The 19129-nt window shown below is 37.7% G+C and overlaps 1 protein-coding gene across 1 annotated transcript in view; it reads left to right on the forward strand.

Moving 5' to 3' along the window:
• PRUNE2 (prune homolog 2 (Drosophila)) overlaps positions 1 to 19129 on the forward strand; it is a gene marked incomplete at its 5' end in the record, with an annotated part of 104450 nt that overhangs the window by 30277 nt on the left and 55044 nt on the right. The window contains one exon of the mRNA XM_010286789.1: positions 18250 to 18408. Coding sequence (XP_010285091.1) covers positions 18250 to 18408 — 159 coding nt within the window. The remainder of the gene's footprint in view (positions 1 to 18249; positions 18409 to 19129) is intronic.

Genomic DNA, 19129 nt, shown 5'->3' on the forward strand with positions numbered 1-19129 from the left:
TTCTCAAAGAATAACTCTCCCATCAACAAAATAGTCTCCTTCCAGTATGATGCTAGTGCATTACTAGTAACCAGTAAGAGTCAGACTTGAGGTGATTTTGTCTATTTTTTTATGGTAGCTGGCTTATAAATATCACCTGGGGGTTTTGCAGTCTAACCTCATTAGTGGTTTTTTTTTAAAGCCAAACTCTTCTATAGCTGGTTAGAGGTAGGAAATACTTGTATTTTACTTGATCACATTTAGATTGTGCTTCCTAATTGCTTTCCTCTTATCAGCTGCAAGGCCACGACTAGGTCTGACCATCTAGTCAGAGCATCTAGATGCTTTCTTGGCAAACATGGGGGTAGGCAAAAGGCATTAGACCTTAGACCTCTCCCTGTATCCTGGGAGAAACAATATTTTTGTAAACTTTTTAGTATTTCTTCTGGCATGAAAACTTCTGCTAATAGCTAGGCTTTTCATAATGTAGTTCACGTTTATTATAAGCTAATTACCCTGGACAACATTTATAGTATGGATGAAAGGTGCCTTTTTGTGAGGTGGCTACCTAACACTACACACAAACAGTACCCACTTAACAGCTGGTTTATTCATATCGTGCCCACTGCATACAAACTCCCAGGTCCCGGTATTGTGGAAATGACAAGTCTTGGCTGAGAATTTTAGTGGTAGCTTTCTTCTGTGGAAAACTGGAGCCATCTACTGTCCAGAGAGAGCATCGTTTAAAGTGAAGTGTGTCATTTTTCTGTCTTGTCCTACATCCTCAAAAATTCTCCAGTGTTTGTTGTTAGTAGGTTATTTGCTAGCAACATGGGTGCAAAATTAATGAAGTCTAGATGTTTCTGGAAAAAACTTGCCCATTAGTATATATGCTAAAAGGAATTTATTTGGACTTCAGCATTAACTGTTACTTAAAAATGTATTTATATTATACAGGCAGCTTGATAATCAGCAAAATAGCTGGACAAACAGTTATCTGCAAGTGTGCAACATCTAAAAAACTCATTCAATAAAATTAACAATTTTTCTGCTCAGTTCATAGTTAGCTTCCCTGCCTAGTTATCTTCTCAATACTTTACAAAAAAAAATCTAATTTGGTAAAGTACAGTTCAATTCTGACCGTGAGTCCATGGTAGAAGCATGCTAGGGCCCTCATTTCCTATTTCTTCCTGATTTTGGACCTAATAGATATAAAAAAATATTCGATCATGCTTTAAAAACAAAACAAAACAAACCCCAAACCTGGAAAAAGTCACGCGTGTTTATTTTTATCTCTAGCAAGTCTTCCAGCTCAGATCAAACTTTGGAAGCCTGTCAAGATCTTTTTTTCTTCTGATGCTTCCCCACCGCTTCTGTAGGCCACATTGTGCCACTGCCTGCTGGCCAGTTGTCCCAGTTATGCCCTTGCGACATCTAGCACTATGCTTCAACGTCTTAAACGGGTGTAGCTACACCCATTGTACTCTACTGAGCAAAGAGTCAGACATCAGTTTGAGCCATAAAATAGGCTGTAATCCAGGCAGCTCTTTCTTAGTTGCAATGAGCTATTCAAGAGTGGGAGGAGAGAAGAAGCGTGTAAAACACTTACTTGCTGTTAAAGTCAAAAGACACACACTAATTAGTTTAACTTGTAAGGTTCCCTGTCTAATTAGTTTAGCTTGTAAGATTCCCCATCATTTTCATTGCAGTGGTAGTTGCGCATGTCTTGTACACATATACAAATACACCCAGTGCGAATAGGACAGCATTTATGTGTAGGTTGAACCAAATGATTATAAATGAATTGGGGGTTGTCTCCTGGGATTGGACATAAAGGTCTTGTAAACTGAAAATTTTATAAACAAACAGCTGTTGGGAAAATACCATTATGCTGTAATAGCTGCTATTAAAATCCATTAGCAATCTTGATGGCCTGTTTAAATTTGATGCATCATTTGCTCTGATAGCATTTCTTTCTAAAGAATTTTGTAAAATATATGTAGATTATGGAAGACAGTCTTAGCAGACTAGGAGATTAACACTGATTACACATTGTACTTCCGTGTGCCAATCAAGCTTTGAAGAATGCTGTGTATCCTCCAGTTTAAATGTCAGCAGACAAACAGGAACACATTAACCTGAACAGCTGCGAAGCTTTCTCCATCACTGTGGGAGAAATACACAGCGCTGCAGAGATGAAGTATTTCCAGGTTAAAAACCATGTTTCAGGCAACAAAATAAATCTCCAGTGTTTTCTAGGAGTTTGTGCGCTCTCCTAATTGATGCCTGACTGTCGTTCTCCTCCTGCTCCCAGATCCAGATACCACAGTGGATACCAGCTGCGGTAGGGGTAGGCATGGCCTGCAGGTCATGCTGCTACCAAAATTAGTCAGACTTCTAACGAGATTTTGAAAAATCTGCATGCCAAGAACTATGTGAAAACTCTCGTCTTTTACGAACAGTTCAAGTGTCGGTGTTGTAACTGAACTGTCCCTCCAGAAGCAGGGGTGAAAACCCGCGGAGTGAAATGTGTCTGCGTGGGTGGAGGTAGGGATGCACCGGGCTGGTCCGTGGGTGCTGCAAGGGCTCCATCTGGTGGGTGAACAAAAGACTACAGCTTGGTAGAGCAATCAGGTTTAAATGTCTTTTAATCAAGACTTCCTGTCTGCTGCCTCTTTTTGTAATGCTCATACTCAGATGATATGGTGCTTGTTATTGTATATACTTTGTTTCCCATTTCTTCCTGTATCTTGTGTTTTTCAATCTTTTTTTTGTTGTTTTTCAATAAACCAACATAAGAGAGGATCCTTCATAAGTATTATTCTGGTATAAACTCACATGACAGTTTTATGGATACCTTCTTTTCCTCTCTCTCCTACCTGTGCTCAGTTTCTTTGCCATATCCTGTTTCTCCTCTCTGATAACTGCATGCAGCTTTTTTGCTAAAAGGACTGAAAAAACATGCCATGTCTTCTACTATTTCCTCTCATCACTACTCCTCTCCTTCCTGGTGGAGGTACAGTGGTGGAGATGAAGCACACCTTGCATGTAAGGATGTTGTTCTGCTAAAACATACAGCAGAGCCATGGTTAGTTCCTTTTGCAGATTTGGTGTTTAAATTTTTCTTTTTGTTGAGGATTATGATACAAGTATCTTCATCAAAAGAGCTGTAGGTCTATGATACCACTGTTTATTCTGGTGTTGTCTTAACAGAATTGCAAGAAGCTAAAACTAGAGTAATACAGCAGTTGCAGAAGAGCCTTTACTTTACTACCAATAATATACAATGCATTTCACTATATGCTTGTCCAGCACTGAGCGATATAGATGGTTTTGCAATGCACAGTGTAGCGGAGGTAAAGTCCTCGTGTTATTCCATATGGATTTTTTTCATGGCTTGAAAGAAGAATGGATGCTATTTGGAGCCTCAACTTTCTCATTTACATGTTAGCATTTTTAATAATATTTTCAGACAATACATGAGGCCCTGAATTTAAAGATTCCAATTTCACAGAGGTTGAAGTGAGAGCATTCTAAAAATGAGCCAGCAGGATAGAAAGCCTTAACTACAGCCCTAATTAATAAGGTGCTCGTGCACATATTTTTTACTTCCATTAATTACTTCAGGTCCATGAATTTGGTAAGATTGGAATATATTCCAAGTACATTTTATCTGTAAGCAGTTTAACCACACCATCACCCTATCTTTACTTCAACGTTCGGACAACACAAATTCAATATCTGAAGAATTGTATTTAGAACCTTAGTTTTGAAAACTCAAATTATCATAGGCTACAGTGAAGTCAATGGGTAGCAGTACAAAATTTAGTAAATAAGATGCTTGCTTTGTTAGCTGAAATTTTTCTTTGACATTGCTAGGAAGTACTTGTTTCTTTCCTTACTGTGTTAGAAAGATGCTTCATTGACAATGCATGACTGCATTCATGAAGCAGAGGGTAAACGAATGTTTTTTAAGGGATTAAAGCTATGCGTGGCATGCCTGGGGCAAACTCAAATATGTGCTCTTAACTTGCTATGTATTTATTTTGCTGCTAATGTTTTGGTTTGTTGTTTATTGAGTTTATATTTAAGCATATTTATTTACTTTATTAACAGTCTTACTATACAATTTACCTGATAGATTAGGCATGGCTCGAGATCTAAGTGCTTGGAAGAAAGCTGTAATGTCATGAGGAGAGTCAGCTGTGCTAGCTGGAGTCACTAGTGCACAGGGTGGAATTACCAACAGTTGGTAAAGCTCTTTTTAAACTTGTGTTAAGCTGCAGAGGCAGTACCGACCTAACGCGATCAGCACCAGCAAAGGTTTTTGGAAACTAATTGGCCTGGCTGCTGAACATATTGGAAAATAATGATTTTGCATGCCACTCTTTCTGTGATGTTAAAACATAGAGCACTTTTCTGCTTACCAACCCCAACAAAATTCTTGTATTATCACTCTTCAGCAAAACAAAAAAAAAAAGAGTTGTTTGGTTTTTTTTTCCTTTTTATAGACTCTCCATCATAATTTCTTGCAAACATTGATGGTTCCGTCTAAGTATCAAGTGATATTAGAACCGTATTAAATGTATTCCAGCTGCTTTGGGCCCTGTGGGCTGACAGTTGTTAAACTAGATTTACACGCCAGTGTCAGCAGAGCAGTGGTCCTGTGCCTCAGAGTGGTTAACGCCAAGTTGGATTCAGGGTACTTTCTTGCTTTGTACCTAATTTTTCACTAGTCTAGTGAGAGAGCAAAGCGCAACTGTCTGAAGCATACAACCTGAATAAAGCACATAGGCTGGAGAGCTCGATCCTGCCGGTTGTCATCCAAAATCTGCCTTACACACAGCTTGTATTTTGTTCTCGGAAACTTGAACCATCTCAACTGTAGAAGATGCTGTCGTAGCTACTGTGAAACAGAGACGAGGGTGCCACAGCTGAACTTCTGCCTGGTGTGACCAAGTGTGTGTCCCCTGACAAGCGTCTGCAAAGAACTTTGTTTTATCCTGTTTGTGCTTGTGTTGGTAATGACTTCTTCTGTCTCTTCTGAAGGAACTGACTGTTTAACAAATGAGTTGCTAAAGGCATTTTGCTTGCATAACTCTAAGTGCTTACTAGAAAAATCCTTAGGAAGACTTAAGTGAATTACAAGAGACTGAATTGCTACTCTTACTTATAAGAAGGTCGGGATTTTTTTTGGTGGCAAAGTTCACTGTACAGTATTTGATCACCTCTGTCCAGTTCCTAGTTCATGTTCAGAAACAGCCAGTGCAGATGAAACTAAAGCCAGTTCACTGAAAATACATTTATCCCTGTTTGTTTGTGTGTCTTGGAGAAAGATATTTAGCTTCCTCAGCGGAGAGATGAACTGAATGTATGGAAAATTAATTACTCTTTTGTCTCTAGTTGTATTCCAGGTGCGAGTTGCTCCATATTGACAAGGCAGCATGGGCAGCCAAGCAAGGTGCCAGTGTCTTAGCACACAGTGCAAAACTGACTTAATCAAAATAATTAAAAATGCATTTCCAAAATTTTTACACACTTAGCAGAGAACTTTTACTTCCTGGAAGGGCATTTTGCTAAACTTGGGTGCCTGAAAAATAGTGTGAATATTGTCTGTGCAGGGAACCGATTGGGAGAATGCTTGCATTAGTGGGTGTGCCAAATCCTTTGAAGTCACCGAGAGGCTTTCTGTCAACTTCTAGTTTGTGTGATTCTGAATTGGCCTATTTCATTACAGAATGAAAACCTAAATGTAATAATTACTATTTGTATTTTTCAATATGTAGAGACCCTGGTTGGAGTGGGGCACTTCAAAGCCATGGATCTGTGCTTCTGAAAGGGAAATATTAATTACAAACCAAAAGATGAAAGTATAATAAGGACTCAGACACAGTTGAAGAGCATTTTGCCTCAATGGGAAACTGTATTTGCAATTAGATTTGGTGCAATAGGAAAAAAACTATAAAAAGCTAACACTAAATTCTTGAAGTGGCATCAGCGGTGCTTGCTGAGAATTTGACTGCAATAGGAAGTAGAATGAGAAATTGGAAATGGGAATAGAGAGTTCAGGACAAGTAATAGGGAAGGTAAAAAAATAACGTAAGTCTGTCAAGAATTTGCAGCACTGGAAGAAGAAAACTTGTGGGAGAAAGTAGTATTTTGGAGTCAAGAGAATGAATGGAAGAAGTACAGTTTTTGAGAAAAATGGTTTGAAATTGAAAGACCAAGAGAGGAAACCCAAGAAAAGACCATTAGAAAGGCAGAAAAAGAGGTAGCTAGATGAAACAGAAGCCTTTACTGATTACTAACGTTTGACGAAACTATCCAAAACGGACACATTAACAACTTAGAATGTATTAAAAGTGATAGATCTGAATCTGTAGAAATGGTTCTTTTGTTTTATTATCAGCTGATCATTTTCAAAGCAGGGTTTTAAATGGGGAAAAGATGTTTAGGTCCTGCACAAATCTGGATGCCTGATAGGCCTGTACCAATAAGAGTGGTCCATTTTTTAAATTCTAGATCAATTATCTTGCAAAATCATTTGCCCGTCTATGTAAGTAGGGTGAAATAGCTTTAACAATTAAGTAAGTGTGGTTTATTCCTGTAGTGAGATTATGAGTTGCTTACATGAATTAGCAAAGTAAATGTGATGGGGAAAAAAATAGATAAAAAATGAAAAAATCAGCAATTTGGGATTTAAAATTGCCGTTCAACCTTTCAACAACTTGAAGAGGTTTAAGGGATTATAAATTACTAAAAACTTTGGTGACTGAACCAGAAAACATAGAAGTGTGGATGCATCTGCATGGCTATGTTACTGTGTGAGGGACGCTTGGACTGAAAGACTCTATTCCCCAGCAGATTTTGTCATTGGTTTTTCTTTAACTGAACTAATTGTTTCACATTAAATACCATTCCCTTTTGGAAGGAATCAATGCTGAGAGATAATGTTTGTCCCACAAAATACTTTCGAAGTTTCTTCTCCTTCTTTTGGCTGATTTAGCGGCAAGTTTTTGAGTTCCATCCAAAAGATTTCTGCTGTTTTTACAGCCTATATTAGTGTTAAAAACGTTGGGATTTTGTTACTGAGTACAAGTTGCACTGAATGATTTGTTCAGAGCGCCACACTGGGGGAGGAACTGCAGGTTTCCTTGTACTTCCTATACACAAATGAGTTTTCCCTCTCAGCATAGTGGTGTTAAGGAACAGGGATGCTCGTGGAGACATGGTGCGACGGAACTCTGCTAGGCCATATCCCAGCAACATCAGGTGGAGACGTTTGCTGGCTGCTTTCTTTGGGCTGCAATAGGAGGTCTGGCAGCATTATCCCCTCCTTTACCAAAGAGGGGACAGGGTTGGCTTCCATTGTGTCACAACAACAACAACAAAAAGAAAAAAAAAAAGAAAACAGGAAAGAAAGAAGAAAGCCTTCAGGACTAACTCAGCTACATTATTTCTAATTACGCTCTTGGCTGAAGACTGCGTTTTTGTTATCTTGAGGGAAAGTAATTCTCAAATATTAGGAGAAAGTTATTTCCTGTTACAGGCATAGAGGATATGTGTGATATGTATAATATAGAAGATATAAATGTATATATAATTTTTCTTACCATCTGCCTGTGATGGTATACATTTACAATTTCACTAGCTTCTTGCTTTTGAAAGTGTTTTCAATGGTACATCTCGTCTTGCTGTCTCCAAACAAAAAAAGTGTTCCTGAAAGCAGGAGAGAAAGCAGTATTTTATCCCTCTGTAGTGAAGCAACTAAAGAGAGATACCACTTTTTGCCAGGCAAAACTACATGTTTATGGGAAAACAGCAATAGTATACTGTTGTCATTGTTATGATGAAGCAAGTCTCCATTTCCAATTTAAGCTGCAAGCATTAAAAGTGCACATAAAAAAAAGAGCGTACCATCCTGCCTTGTTTTTTTGGCTTTTTCCTTGATCATATCTTCAGGAAGAATTAACATTTTGATACAACATTTGTTCATGGATTTGCAGTGGTTAAATCAATAGTTAATGAGGTTCGTCGTATAATTTGAGCTTGTAGTTTGTTTATGCTAGACCAACTTTATCCATACTCCAAACAAATTATCTCTTATAATCACCAGCCTGAAGATAAATCTCTAAATGTTTTTCTGATGATAGTGCTGTGGTTGGCAGGTGTTAGAAGTGCCTCCCAGGGACAAAGATTGAAGATGGGCTTGTTCTCACAAATCCTTCAGGCGAGGTTGTTTAGCTTTCTATCCTGTCATCTGCAGAGGAGCCTTGTATGGTGCCCTGCTAATGAAATCTAATAGGCAAAGGTCATATATCTTTATGAAGAAAAATGCAAAGCTGGTGAGTGATAAATGTGCTCCGTGGGGTTCAATGGACGATGCTTAGCGAGCAATCCATGTTTAAACAGCGTTTCAAACGGCTTGGCGTATCTCTGTTTTTTATGCTTTAACTACTTTTTATAACAATTCTTATTGCTGCTGATGGGATTAGATAAATACAAAAACAGTTGTATATGCATGCAAAGTTGTCCATGTAATTAAAGAAATAGGTAGGGACTTTAAGCGGGTAATTTCCTATTCATAGCATAATGAATAAGGCGGCACACATAAAAGTACATGGCAGCATTGTATTTAAATCTGAAAGCTTTATTGACTAGCAATAGAAGCATACTAGCTAGTGTGAAGATGTGAAGATGTAAGTAGATTCTAGCATCAGTTGCAGATCAAAAATGCCTCTGTCAAATGTCAAAAAACAAACAAAAAAAGGAATGGAAACAAAACAGGCTGGCATAAAATTGCAGATAGAACTTCTAAAGAATGCAGTTGAGTGCCTTTAAGAAATTACTAATCGGAAGTTAGAAGGAATTAAATAAACCAGATATTGTTGAATCACTGCTGTTTTTTGAGAAGTTACCAGTTCATTTGCTATAGTTATACTGCTGAGCTAAGAGACAGTTCAATAAATCAACTCGGGCTTGATGGATTCTACAAACCATTGCAATGAGTGCGTGGAAGAGGAAAGAAATCTCTTAGTATTCCCTCTTTGACAAAAGGGTATGCAAAGAGCCTGAATGGATGAATGGTTGATTAATTTTGCCAGAAATTTTCTTGACAGCCAGAAATGTGTTTTTGCGCTACCATGTTTGCATGGGAATTATTTTGTAAGGTATGAATTATTATATATAAACTGACACCTGAGACTTAGCTGGCCAAAGCAGACAGCTCCTGGTCAGTATATATATGGTTGTGATGTTTCTTATGTTTTAATTCATCATTTTTCTTGTTACCACTTGCTAATCAGTCAACAGTGAAATCAAATATTGTATGTGATCAAATGAACCTTGTAACTGAAGTGGTAGGTTGTGTCTTTTTCAGTACTTTTTAATTGATTTACAAGATACGGAAAAATCATATAGAAGTTATTAATGTAGGATCAGAAAGCAGAATAATATAAAGGAGAATAAAAAAGTATATGATATGTCCACATGGCCTCTTAATTAGTAGGACACAAAAATAGTGTTTCCTTTTCTAAGTTTCTGAGGTAAATAGTGTATTCGATTGTATATACTATACTGTACTTGAGTATAGAGATTTTTCCTTTTAATTTTGTACGCATTTGTGCATATTTTGTACAGATGATAATAATATAATATATTATGTGTTAATTAATGTAATTAATTATATTGTTATATTAATATATTGTTATATTGTTATATTAATATATTATAATTAATATAATATAATGTGATGCATAAGCAGGTCCCTGGAGTCCTTTACTTTTAGGCTTTGGATACTCATTCCTGTGGGTTCGAAATAAGCGACTTTCTTTTTCATGCGGTTTGCTCCAGAAAAATATGTACAGACTCACTTCAGCCTTTAAAATGACCCAGAGTGAGTACATTTTAACGTCATGCAAGTACATTTCCCCAGAGTTCCATACTTGCAGCAGAAGTTGTACTGTTAGGATTGCCAGTTTTCTAGTTTGTCCCTTTAATTATTTTACAGAGGCAGAGTTTTAAAGACACACTTGAAAAAGGAGGTGTCATTTAAGCCTTTAAACTTGAAATCACATCTATATGTTCTGTTATATTTTTTTATTTTTAACAACTCTAAACTACTTATCCTTCAACTGCCAAAAATGCTGAAAAACAGCAGCTCTGCCTTTTTCAGTCACAATTTTGTTATTGCAGAAAATATCAATTAATGATGAGATAAATTACAAGCACTTTGAATTTCTCTCCTTGAAGATGGAGATAAATAAGCACTTTCACCTTTATCTCACTCAGTTGGATGATGTACATCCCTTTGATTCCTGTGCTGCTGCAAAACCCTTTTTCTTCTAGATTCTGTCGTCACAGCCATCTAGTATTATCACGTTGTTCCAGTGCACACCACAACAGTACGCACACCATTACCTATGTTTGTTTATGCCTTTAACATAAGCCGGAGGAGGAATGTTCTAAGCCAAATGGGCCATTATGATATCCTTACGTTACGTGGATATTATGTCTTTTAAGATAATAATGTCTTTTAAGATACATGGAGATGCTGTACCCCAGCTGCTAAATTCAAAGCTGTCTCAGCTATCTCTGAAAATGTGGAATCATGGAACTGAAGTGTGTCTGTTTACCTGAGCAAGTTTGTTTTTTTTTTTTTAATATTTTATGATGAATTGAGACTTTCCTGTCTTTCCTGGAAATCGTGTGCTGTGCTAAATACATATAAAACATGGACATCTTTATAAGTTCTGCTTGAACACAAATTCAGACAAGCCTGAATTTGAATAAACAGAATTTGTACTTGTATCAAGTGCAACTAAAACTCATTTAGCTGTAATCTCAAATCATGAACAGTGGATCATTGTTAAGACACACTATCATAAAATGTACCAATGCTGCAGAAAAGGCACTGCTTCCAGTGTGAAACTGGCTAAATATGCTTTCACTGAAAAAAATATGATAATTTCTTGTCGTATAGATGAATCCTTCTTTATTCTTTCGTCTTTGGTTTTGTTGTTTGGGGTTTTTTTAGTTATTCTGCATTTAATAATGGTAAGTTGTAAAAACACAGCCATCACCTATAGTAAGGCGAGTGAGATCAGTGCTAAGCATACATTCATCATGTTATTCTATATGCAGTGTTTACAATGCTATAGAATTTCCTGTTTAAATTTCCTTCTAAGTTAAGCTCGGGATGCCTAATGTTAAATGTAAGGTGTGACTGGGGTCTCTATAGAAGAGGGTAGCACAAGCTCTCAGATGCCCATTCTCCTGCTCTTCCATTAGGACCTAATACCTATTTCTCTTTGGAAACTTGAGATGGCAACACAAAGAAAGCAGAATTAACTGCTGGTTTTGTTCTTTTCAGAAAACTGATAAATATTGGCACAGCCGAGCTGCTATTTCATAGATCGAAATGAACAAAAGAAAAATGCAATCTTTCCTTACTGAAAACATTTTGTATAAAGTGTTTTCACCAGTGGTGTTGATACAAAAAAGAGGTACAATAGTGAACGTACTTGCCCGTGTTTCTGGAGTCTTATAAGCACTGTACTGTTTATATTGGTTTTTCCGTTTCTAGTGACCTTACCTGAAAACTTTTATAAAATATCAAGTCTTTTTCTGCTTTTTTGCCTTTTTTTTTTTCTCTTATTAAAGGAGGGGGCTTCTAGTAATTAGCTGGATTTACAACAAATGGCACACAGACTGTTAGCTCTGCATGTGTGCTATAACATTGGTGTTTACCCTATTATATTGCAATTTAAGTATGTCATAAAGTTTTATCAGTGATCACATAGAAATAAACTGGAATGCAGAAATACTGACCATGAAATATTAAGAGAATACAGTGTGAAGCAGTATTCTTTTAATTCTATATTGTGGTAATTGCTTTGGTTGTGAAAATTGTAATGGGATACAGTGATATTCCTCATTTATATTTTGTGATGGTTGGGTATTTTTAGCAAATGAGTTGTCAGCAGAAAGGCTTCATTAGACCCATCAGGGTATCTGCCCATGAATAACAAATCCCAAACTGTACTGACAGTTTCCTTGAGCCAAAATGATGGAGCACCTCTGACAAAAGCCATATTGTGCTCTCCATGTGAGGAGTGTGAAGAACAAAAGAGACAGTTTGTTCTTAATTTGGTCAGGTTAATATTGACACAGTTAGTTTAGAAGCGTCAGAAGAGTGTGTAATGTACATTTACAACAATCACTTGGATAATTGGCTGTTGGCTTCATGAATCAGAAAGTGTTGGCTAGATATGGAGAAGTTACAAATTCTCTTTGGATATTTCTTGGAGATTTTGCTTCTTTTAAAGAATCATCCAGATTCGTAGTCACGTTAACTATTCCGTTAAAAAAAGAGATTCCTATAAGAAAATCAAGTTTCAGAGAAAGAAGTTTCACAATAATATAAAGCCTACACAAAATAGTATTTCTTAACAGAAATATGTAATAACTGAACAGGTCATGTTCAAAAATCCTTCAAAATTCTGTGCATTTCTTAAACTTTCTCATTCTGTTTACCCAGATGATAAAAAAATATTTGTCATTTCAGAATGTTCACCATATTGTTATGTTGTAGCATTATGTAAACTATTTATAGGCATTAGACAAAACAAATGCATAATTTTATTAAAAATGCTAAGAGACTAAATTTCTCCAGTATCCATTTGCAAAACATATGTACTACTAGATTCTGTTTATTTCAAGTATATTATGTTTCAAGTATACTTACAGTCCTTTTTTTTTTCCTTATAGGTTACTTATAGGGCATTATGCCAACTAATAATGTTTACATATGCAGTTTACCTGCTGTATACTATGCAAATATTAATTAATATTTAAGCCAGCACATGCTAATAAAGTAAGGAAAAGTATTATAAGAATGGACAGCTGGCTGACCTTTGTCATTTGTCTTTATGTCAATGTATTTCCTACTATACTAATTCATCAACAGCATACGTTACAGTGCTTGTAAATATAGCAGCTTAACTGCTGAAATGATTAGCACTTTTTCATTTCTAAAGGAAATGTTTTATTTTCTGTTAGCATTTACAATACGTGCAACATTCTGGTTGTTTACTTAGGTTAGCAAATTTCTGGAAGAGTCCATATGCCTACCATGTCTTTCAGTATATAGTCTTTGGTAATTTATAAGAGTTTCTTGTTTACAACTGTCTTTGTTTATTTGAATGTTGGAGTGCTTGTGAAGGGAGTATCTGAATTGTGTTGTTGGTACTAGTTTAGAAGAGTAAACTTTATGGATGTTTGGGGGGAGGGATGAAATTAAACTAAGGCTTAGAAAAAATAATTATTTAAATTAATAATAATTATTAACATGAATAAAATTACATGTGCTATTTTAAAATTAATAATTAATTTTCTGTTTTGATTAATAGTCCAGTCAACCAAAAAAACTGATGAGGTAGAGTCATGATGCTGTAAGCATGTAATCTGATCTTGCTTTTATTCAAGCTTAGTCAACAGCATTTTCCAGCAAATTTGCTCTTTGATCTATTCTTTTAATGAGGTCTGTTTGCATTGTGTTTCATTTCTGGATGCACTTAGTGAGGTAAAAACTTATGAGAAACATTTGTTCTTGATTATTAAAATTACTGTTTTTGGGAAGTATTAGTTGAATATTAATCGTTGCTTAGTAGTAAGCTTATGTGAGAAGCTTGCATCTTACTCCTCATGTCACAGAATAAATAAGGTCTTGGGGTTTATACATTTGCTGAATAACGACTTTTTTGTCAGAAAGTTTTGTCATTGGCAAGCTATGGGGTAAAGTAATAAATAGGGTATGATCAGCATCATTTTGCTTGACTTGGACTGTGTTCAGACATGCCTTAATGACTTCCTCAGTATTATTGTTGGTTGCATGTCACTGTGACATCTCTTGCCCTCTTGCATTTTCAAATATTCAGATAATTTGCATGTTTTCTTTAAAGATGTTTTCTTTCAGTGTGGTGTATGGTGGTGGCACACCGAATCCCATTCCCACGCTGCTCTGAGCAGTCTCTCATCAGCTGATAGTGTTTAGCACCAGGCCGTGCTGGTCAAATATGATCCCAGTAGGAAAAGCATGCAACTCTGAGGTATCTTTTAAAACACGGTTTATTAGAGCTAACGTTATAAGGAGAAAACAGTATAGATAATTCTACATCCCTTTAGGTGGTGGGAACCCTGAGGGGTGCAGCATCGAGTAAGCCTCCAATCCATCCACAGCATGCTGGAGAGACTGTGTTCATAGAAGAGATTTCCACCTTTTGGTCATTTCAGCTATTACAGGATTTTCTTAAAAAGGAAACAACTCCATTCCTCATTTCTACTGTCAAACAGAAAGGATGTTCATATAAGAACTTACTGCTGCACCTTTAGATGAAGGCAAGGGTGCACAGGTGATGTAGTTGCTAGTACCAGGTGGATGCTGCCTGCAGGCTTCTCTGGTACAGTTAGCTGTCCAAGTTTATTCTGCACCCAATGAACGTGTGTGGGACAACACACTGCAAAGGCCAAGCTGGACATGAAGCATAGAGGAAAAAAACATGTAGTCCATAACTGATGTCCTTTGGCAGCTTGTACCCAATGGGGAGGGACAAGTAGCCGGCTCAGAGTTAATCTTTGTGCTTCTTTCGGTCATCAACATGCTGAGAACCTCAAGAAGAAAAAATACACACTCTGAATAATAGTAAGTTTGAGAGCATGGAAGAAATGGAGAGAAACTCAAGTAGCTGGATCAGGTAATTATGTAGTTAGTACAGATCCATTATTGTTTATATCAATGTGGCCTGATGTGAAGCTCTCCAGTCAAATTGTTCCACCAAGAATACAGATTTGGCAACTTCCCTGCTTACAGCAGCAGGCTACTGGATCACCTGGTGCTGTATCAACTCCTCAGTGCTGCTTTTGATTGTATGACATAAATTAGCAAAAAACAGGGCACAAGGCAAGTTCAGATTTTAGCACCTTCGGAGGGTCTACCATAGCCATTTGCATCTTTAGTTCCTGGTCTGACTGGTAGAACAGACCTTTCACTGTATGGCATTTGGTGCCACACCCTTGCTGTGGTAACCATTCCTGCCAACGAGTAGCTGCTAGCATGTGAACGTTGCATCTTGTTCTATTCTATTCATACTCTTGTTCTATGATGCCCTAGTGGTCCTTGGCCTTAAACTGTAGACATATACCTCTGGTCACCCCACATGCCCGTGTGGGCTCTCCAGTTGGCCATGGCTGTGACAGGGGAGTTTTTCCTTGCCATGTAGAAAGGTTAAGAGGTTCCTCCCTCAAAATACTGCAGAAAGCAGGGTTTTTGGCACTTCCCAACCTACCACTCTGTGAGTGACAAATGCGAGCTGAGATGATGGCAGATATTATCTCAGTCAATGTCACTTTCATGAGGCTTCCGGTTCAATCATGTGATTTTAACAGAAAATTTCTACTTCCTTGCACTTTCAACAGATAAAAGCAATATAGAAGATAAAGCATCATGAGCCTGGAAGGCTGGACGTTTTTTAGAATGATCATTTTTTTACTTTATGTACCGCCATAGAACATCTTGCAGACTAGATCCTTGATGGTCCTTCCCTGTGACCTCCTGTACTGGGTTTTGTGTCACAAGGTTTTGGTAGCTGGAGGGGCCTACAGGGCTGACTGCTGGTGAGAACCTGCTAGAAGCTTCCCCTATGCCCGATAGAGCCAGTGCCAGCCGCCCCTAAGACGGACCCACCACTGGCCAAGGTCGAGCCCATCAGCGACAGTGGTAGCACCTCTGGGATAACGTATTTAAGAAGGGGGGAAAAAAATAGCACAGCAGTTGCAGCTGGGAGAGAGGAGTAAGAATGTGCGAGAGAAGCAGCCCTGCAGCCCCCCAGGTCAGAGCAGCAGGAGGGGCAGGAGATGCTCCAGGCGCCGGAGCAGAGGTTCCCCGGCAGCCCCTGGGGTGGACCATGGTGAGGCTGGCTGTGCTCCTGCAGCTCATGGAGATCCATGGCAGAGCAGATCTCCACCTGCAGTCCATGGGGGATCCCATGCTGGAGCAGGTGGATGGCCAAAGGAGGCTGTGACCCTGTGGTAAGCCCAGGCTGGAGCAAGTTTGCTGGCAGGACTTGTGACCCTGTGAGGAACCTATGCTGGAGCAGTCTGTTCCTGAAGGACGGCACCCCGTGGAAGGGACCCAGGCTGGAAAAAAACCGCAAGCAAATGGGAAGGATCCACGTTGGAGAAGTTCATGGAGGACTGTCTCCTGTGGGAGAGACCCCACGCTGGAGCAGGGGCAGAGTGTGAGGAGTCCTCCCCCTGAGGAGGAAGGAGTGGCAGAGGCAACGTGTGATGAACTGACCCCGACTCCCGTTCCCTGTCCCACTGCACTGCTCGCGGACGAGGAGGAGGTAGAGAAAACTGGCACTGAAGTTAAGCCCGGGAAGAAGGGAGGGGTGGGGGCACAGTGTTTTAAGATTTGCTTTTAGTTCTCATTGTCTTACTCTGATTTGACTGGTAATAAACTAAATTAGTCTTTCCCCAAGTCAAGTCTGTTTTGCCCATGATGGTAATTCGTGAATGATCTCTCCCTGTCCTTATCTTGACCCACAAGCTCTTTATTATATTTTCTCTCTCCTGTCCAGCTGAGGAGGTAAGTGATAAAGCAGCTTGGTGGGCACCTGGCATCCATCCAGGGTTAACCTACCACACCCCCCAATCTTCTTGAATTGGCTATGAGTGGGTAACTGAGATAAGGAGTTATCAGGGATTTTCAGGTGGTTTTGAATCTGCTTTAGTTCAAATTTTTTATTCAAATAAATTTTGATTATGGGATAACCAAAGTAAGTTTTCCATGCTTGAGCACATTTTGTTACTTTTTCAAATATACCCAATAGTTGAGCCCTCAGAAAAAGGTTACTGGTTTGGACATTCAAAGCTTATGTGCCATAATTCCTCACCATAACGCCCTATTCAGATTTCGTATCTGAATGTCCACCCGTAAACTGACAGCTGACTTTTGTTTGTGCATTAATCTGCATGAATTACACATCAAACTAATTTTTAGGTGCTATGCAAACATTGAAATGGAGCTTCAACTCTAATCTCAAAAAGAATCAACTTCCAAAGCATTTGACGAACAGATTTTTTTCTTTAAGTTTGATTTACAGGGAGAGAGATGCATTTTGTGGACACATTTGAGTAGATTAATAAATAGTATTTGTATATATGTAACCAAAACAGTAATTTATCAGGTAGGAGACAGATGCAGGGGAATAACATGCCAATCTGCATATACAGTTGTGTTGTGTTCATGATGAACTGCTGTTTATTCAGGGCCCGTGTAGCTTGGCAGCATAGCAAAACTATTAGCTAGAAGATTATCTAAAATACAAATAGCAGAAACATAAAGGAGAAAATAAAATTTCTAAGACTTTGTTCACTGGCAGCTATCAGAACTGAAGACTGAAGAGAGATGTTTATACTTTGTGTATTATGTCCCCAGGTGAGAAAGAGGGATGTATGGTTTATGTTGCGAAACCTAGATAATTCAACACTGCGCTAGTCTGAATATACATGAGAATTTGAATGACAAATGTGGTGTTTACCTCCTGTGTATTTGGTGTGGGTTGTGTGTGAAAATGTGCATTTTTTTAAAAGAGATTTTAAAACTAATTTGCCTTACTCTGTCCTTATTTTGATTTTTTTTTTAAGACTTGCACAGAAGGAATGAAGAAATCTAAAGCAATAATCCATGGTAAAATTGTATACGATCATGTAACATCCATCATAATGGGTACATATAAAGGGATACAAAATTAAGTTAGCACATACAATTTCCTTCTGAGTGCCTGATTTTGCACCTAAATTAAAAGTATTATTTTAAATTAATTATTGACATGACAAATTTCATAAAATACTTTTGTTAAGAAAATAGTTTTTATTCAAGATGTAGCAGTAGCCCAATACTTTTAAACAACCTTGCAAAAGCAAATAGCAGAAACAAGGAAGAATTCTGTTTTGGCGGCAGTTTCAAGAAGATAAAACTTACATTTAGTATTTTAGCATTCTTCAGAAATAGAAGTCTATTACTGTGCTGTGATACCAGTTCTTGATTTTCTTTTAGCACAAAGCTGTTTTGACAAATGGAATGGAATTCTGTTGACAGTTACAGATACTGATGCTCATTAACATTTCTGTCTATTTCCACCACAGATTAGGATGGAAGAAGCAGGGAAAAGATGCTGACATTTCTTTTAATTTCTTACCATATTTCAGGACTGCGTGTTACACAGGAGTCTCGTTGGTGATCTGAAAGCATTCATAGATAAATATGGGTTTGATGTACTTGTCATTTTGGCCAACTGTTTGTCAGACGAGAAGCAAACAAAACGACAAATAGCAGTATACTCGGAAAACTTAGAGCTGGGCAATCAAGTAAGTGCCTGGAAAAAGAATCAAATAATGTCTTTCCTGAAAAAAATGTTTTTTTAAAGTAGTATATACCAAAGTGTTGAATAACTAAGTGGGGTCAAAAAGTAGCAACTGTTGGCTGGCGACTGAGTAGCTGTTTGAAATGGCTGCATTAATTATATGTTACAGAATGAAAGATTGTGATATTTATGATTGTTTCAGACCAGTCTAATAGAAAAAATATGTGCTTACAACAAATACAGACAGTGATGAGCTTTTCAATTTAGCTAAAACAAAATGATCTTTTTGTAATAGTTTTTCGTAGTTTTATATTGTGACCTACACTAGTAAGTCTTTGGCAGTGAGGCACGAGCAAACACATTGCAAATACTCATGACTAGAACTCATCTGTGTGTAAGTTATCACTTAAGAATTTGGGCTCTGAAATGAAACCACATTATTACTAGCATGTTCATTTGTCCAAAGCCAGGTGCTGTCCATTTTGTTGACTATATTGGTCCCCAAATGGAAGAAATCATCTCAGTGGCAACTTTTTGAACCTTCTTCTCAGTCTTAAAAACTTCTGATTTTAGGGGCAGGCGGCTAAATGACTTTATTGCTTTCAAGGTCAATATAAATATATTTATTTTATGAAACTAGTTATGTCATTTTAATAAACTTTTTTTTGGACTTTCTTTAACTAATGAAAAGTGAACTTGAAAGTCAGATGGTGTTATTTCAAGTA

This window comes from Phaethon lepturus, unplaced genomic scaffold (assembly GCF_000687285.1).
Source record: "Phaethon lepturus isolate BGI_N335 unplaced genomic scaffold, ASM68728v1 scaffold11225, whole genome shotgun sequence".
NCBI lineage: Eukaryota > Metazoa > Chordata > Aves > Phaethontiformes > Phaethontidae > Phaethon > Phaethon lepturus.